The sequence below is a fragment of the Sinocyclocheilus grahami genome, unplaced genomic scaffold, assembly GCF_001515645.1.
Source record: "Sinocyclocheilus grahami isolate Dianchi unplaced genomic scaffold, SAMN03320097.WGS_v1.1 scaffold34.1, whole genome shotgun sequence".
Lineage (NCBI taxonomy): Eukaryota > Metazoa > Chordata > Actinopteri > Cypriniformes > Cyprinidae > Sinocyclocheilus > Sinocyclocheilus grahami.
Genome location: NW_015505213.1, coordinates 744,261 through 749,037, shown reverse-complemented (window position 1 = coordinate 749,037; position 4,777 = coordinate 744,261). Strand labels below are relative to the sequence as shown.

The 4,777-nt window shown below is 32.2% G+C and overlaps 1 protein-coding gene across 1 annotated transcript; it reads right to left on the bottom strand.

Moving 5' to 3' along the window:
* Positions 1-990: 990 nt before the first annotated feature.
* LOC107581401 (coiled-coil domain-containing protein 65-like) lies at positions 991-4,062 on the bottom strand. Its single transcript, XM_016266959.1, has 4 exons — positions 4,023-4,062; positions 2,348-2,504; positions 1,694-1,846; positions 991-1,467 (listed from the first exon to the last, which is right to left on the bottom strand). The coding sequence occupies exons 2-4, from the start codon at positions 2,489-2,491 to the stop codon at positions 1,174-1,176; spliced, it is 591 nt and encodes a 196-aa protein (XP_016122445.1). The 5' UTR covers positions 2,492-2,504; positions 4,023-4,062; the 3' UTR covers positions 991-1,173.
* Between the last annotated feature and the right edge of the window lie 715 nt (positions 4,063-4,777).

Sequence of the window (4,777 nt, the reverse complement as noted above, 5' to 3'; positions counted from 1 at the left end):
AGCTCAAATATATTTAGACTTTTTCAAGTATAAGTCAAGTATACTTAAATGTCATTTTAAGTATATTTCTGAGACCAACATAAAGCCCATTTCTGCGAAGTACCGAAAAAGTAGACTAAAAGTATACTTTCCTATTTTTTCAATAAATATTCAAAATGCATCCCTGTTTAAAGAAACTGTCTTGGAAGTCTTCTTATGATACAAGAAGCAGTTTCTCCCTGTTTTAAGAACTTGAAGGATTTACCAAGACAACAAGTCTTATTTCAGGCTTCATTATATTTTGTGCACAACCATCCTTTATTGACCAACTCCGGTATTATATGACATTTGACATTTACTATAAGCATAATAACAACATTGGAATGACCTTATGCTTTGAACTTTACTATGAATAAACTATGATTACAGTCTCTTTCATGGAATGTTTGACTGTTTGAAGGAGATTTTTTATATGAATCTTTTCTTGAGAATATTGAATATATATATATATATATATATATATATATATATATATTGTACTTATATTAGAAAGTTCTAAATATATATATAACAGTTCTGGATACACCAGAAACAATGAACACATATAGAGTAAAATAAATAAATAATAAAATACATTTTGTTGATCTGATGCATAAATATGTATGCATAGATAAATATTTTATGCATAAAATTTAATTTACAAAATGATTTTATGACAAACAAAAGCCCTCTGAATTTTACAATTTCTAAACAATTTTTTTCATTCCTATTTTTTAGTATACTAATAGCACACTTGAATAAACTTCTTTTTCGTAAGGGAATCAATATTAGAATTTCAAAACACAGAATTACTGCTATTGTTGTTCATTAACATACTTAAATTAGCTATTTAGTATTTCTGCTTTAGAATATTGGAAAACAGGACACACTGGTTACAGAACGCATTAAAAACCCTCCAGATAAATTATAATGGAACATTTTTGGAATCTTCAATGATTTGGCGCCATCTTGAGGACATTAAACCCTTCTTTTTTTCTCAGAAGTATAAAAAAGCTGTGAAGAAAGTGTCTGCTAAAATCATAAATTTAATATAAAATGTACTGAGATCATTGCATTAAACAGACTAACTGATTGAATGCTAGGCAGAAAATGTTTTAATTGCAACCAGAAACACTTGCATTGCATTTTTATTCCCTAAAACTGTTTGTGCACAACATTTGCTGCTTCTTGGACCACATAGCGCTTCTGATCGCGTCTCTCAGTGGCAGCGGTGTCCTGTAGAGAAGGAGACAACACCACCAGAAGCTTCTGTTGCCGAAAACTCTCATCAGAAACCGAAACTTCATCCAGATACTGCTTCAGATAGAGCCTCAATCGTTCATTCTCCTGTAACAGCAGCGTTTTCTCTCGCTTCAGACACAAATGTTCAAGCTGAACCTTGTTGTACCGTTGCCAGAACTTCTCAAGAGGCAAATGGTCAAGCATTAGCTGAGGACAGAGAACAGGACAAGTCAGAAGTCAATAAACGCTACACATCAAATTAAAGTAATGAATTGGCATGAAATAGTTCACAATGTAATATATATCTAAGTGAAACTGTGAAGATTTTTTCCCCATCTGAAATTCATTGGGTTGTGAAAAGCCACAAAGCAAGTTGAATGCAAGTTCAACATGGAATCTGAAGGACTACTGAGTGTGATTTGAATCTCATTACCTGAGCAAGTTTCTCATTCAGCGGCTCCATGGCATTGGCTCTCTCCTTATTCAGCTCTTCTTCACTCAGTGAGGATGTGTAGAAGGGCAGAACCTTCTCATACTCGGTCTCCAGCTTACTACACATCTCAGAGAGACGAATCAACCTTTCCCCCTATGGAAGAGAGAGAAGTATGATCTCTACTCCAGATCCAACACTACTCCCAATAAATATTCAAAATGCATCCCTGTTTAAAGAAACTGTCTTGGAAGTCTTCTTATGATACAAGCTTTTATTCCAAAAATCATTAGGATATTAAGTAAAGATCATGTTTCATGAAGATATTTTGTAAATTTCCTACCGTAAATATATTAAACCTTTTTTTTCTTTTTTGATTGGTAATATGCATTCCTAAGAACTTCATTTGGACAACTTTAAAGGCGATTTTCTCAATATTTAGATTTTTTTGCACCCTCAGATTCCAGATATTCAAATAGTTGTATCTCGACCAAATATTGTCCTATCATAACAAATAATACATAAATGGAAAGCTTATTTATTCAGCTTTTAGATGATATATAAATCTCAATTTCGAAAAATTGACACTTATGACTGGTTTTATTGTCCAAGGTCACATATATGTTTTATATGTTATTTATCAGGTGTTTGGCACACCTTGAGGAAGTGTGTGAGCATGTCCTCTTTTCTCTTGGCTATCTCCTCCTCAGCTTGAGCCTTCTGCTGCATGTACAGAAGCCTCTCCTCTTCTGTCATCCCAGCAAGTTTTCCGCCTCCTTTCTTCCCTGCTTTTTTAGGCATGCTTGCTGAATTTCTGTGGATCACAGATTTAGAAGAGAAGATGCATTTCATAACTACACAAAATCCAAACTTGCTAAAACACTGAACCAACAACTAAAGATTTCATAATAATATCCCTCAGTTTGGCCATAGGCACAAAACCAAAAACATGAAAAGTATTAATAATCTAATACAAACCATCCGTTTTCTTGTGTCTGAGTTTAATTCAATAGGATTAAACAGTGATTTCAAATGAGTACTTGTATCCTTTCTTCTGAGAGAAAGTTTGTCAAGCAACAAATTGTGGCCCAAATAGATAAAAATGTACTTTAATAAGGTTTTTTGTCATCCAGAAATCAGTAGCCCCTCCCCTTCCGCTACGTGTCTGTCATGATAGATAGATAGATAGATAGATAGATAGATAGATAGATAGAAATAGTCAGATAGATAGATAGACAGATAGATAGATAGATAGAAATAGTCAGATAGATAGATAGAAATAGTCAGATAGATAGATAGATAGATAGAAATAGTCAGATAGATAGATAGACAGATAGATAGATAGATAGAAATAGTCAGATAGATAGATAGAAATAGTCAGATAGATAGAGAGATATATAGATAGATAGATAGAAATAGTCAGATAGATAGATAGAAATAGTCAGATAGATAGATAGATAGAAATAGTCTGATAGATAGATAGATATAGATAGAAATAGTCTGATAGATAGATAGAAATAGTCTGATAGATAGATAGATAGAAATAGTCAGATCGATAGATAGATAGATAGATAGATAGAAATAGTCAGATAGATAGATAGATAGATAGATAGAAATAGTCAGATAGATAGATAGATATAGATAGATGATAGATAGATAGATGATAGATAGATGATAGATAGATAGATAGATTGATGATAGATAGATAGATAGAAATAGTCAGATAGATAGATAGATATAGATAGATGATAGATAGATAGATGATAGATAGATGATAGATAGATAGATAGATTGATGATAGATAGATAGATAGAAATAGTCAGATAGATAGATAGATATAGATAGATGATAGATAGATAGATGATAGATAGATGATAGAATAGATAGAAATAGTCAGATAGATAGATAGATAGAAATAGTCAGATAGATAGATAGAAAGAAATAGTCAGATAGATAGATAGACAGAAATAGTCAGATAGATAGATAGATAGAAATAGTCAGATAGATAGATAGAAATAGTCAGATAGATAGATAGATAGAAATAGTCAGATAGATAGATAGATAGATAGATAGATAGAAATAGTCAGATAGATAGATAGATAGATAGAAGGAATGTTTGTACTAATCAATCATCAACGAATCCTGCATTCAGATTAAAGGCCAAGGCCACGCTGATTTTTCATGCAGATATTTGCTAAATATTTTCCGCGCAGTAAGCGGTAGAAATAAAGAAAGAAACGCAAACAAGTTTTTAGTTGTAATATTTACACTTTTGGTTGGCAATATATATATATATTTTTAGCAGTACTAGCGTTATTTCACATCGTCTTACCCTTCGACGTCCACTGGCTCTGACTGTTGACTGTTTCCTAGCAACCAAAAGTAAGACTACTGCGCCGTAGATACTGCACTGCCGTATAGATCCAGTAGAGCGCGTGCATGTCTCACACCACAGAAATTAATCTAGTTGTGACATAAAATAAAAAGCATAGACGATTATGAAACTTTCATGAAGTCGTTTTGCTCAAGTGTAGTTACTGGACAAAAAAAAAAAGATTATTAAACTCAGTAGTTGACAGATAAAATTATACATGCATAAAGGCATTCATATACAGTGTTGGGGAAAGTTACTTTTAAAAGTAATGTATTACAATATTGCGTTACTCCCTAAAAAAATAACCAATTACGTTACTTAGTTACTTTTTATGGAAAGTAATGCGTTATATTACTTTTGCGTTACTTTCGCGTTACTTTTTAAATATAAGCAGGGCTTGATTGTTTTTAATATAAGAAGTTCTGTTTATAGCAAATATTAAAGCTCTTTCACACCAAAAAGTGTAATGAATAAACCTCAGGCTTTCACGTCTGTACAGTAGAACGCAGGAGAAGAAACACTCTTCAGCAATAAAAAAAACAAAGCACAATTGTTAGTTTAGCTAAAGTCATTTGTGCTTATTAGTATGGTTGAACTGGATCATCAAAGCTCAGCAGCCAAAGATATTGGTTAATAAAATGGGATTAGATACATTTGTGTTATTTAACATATTTAATTATTGCAGGTTTGAGTCATATTCTGAGTTTGCATTT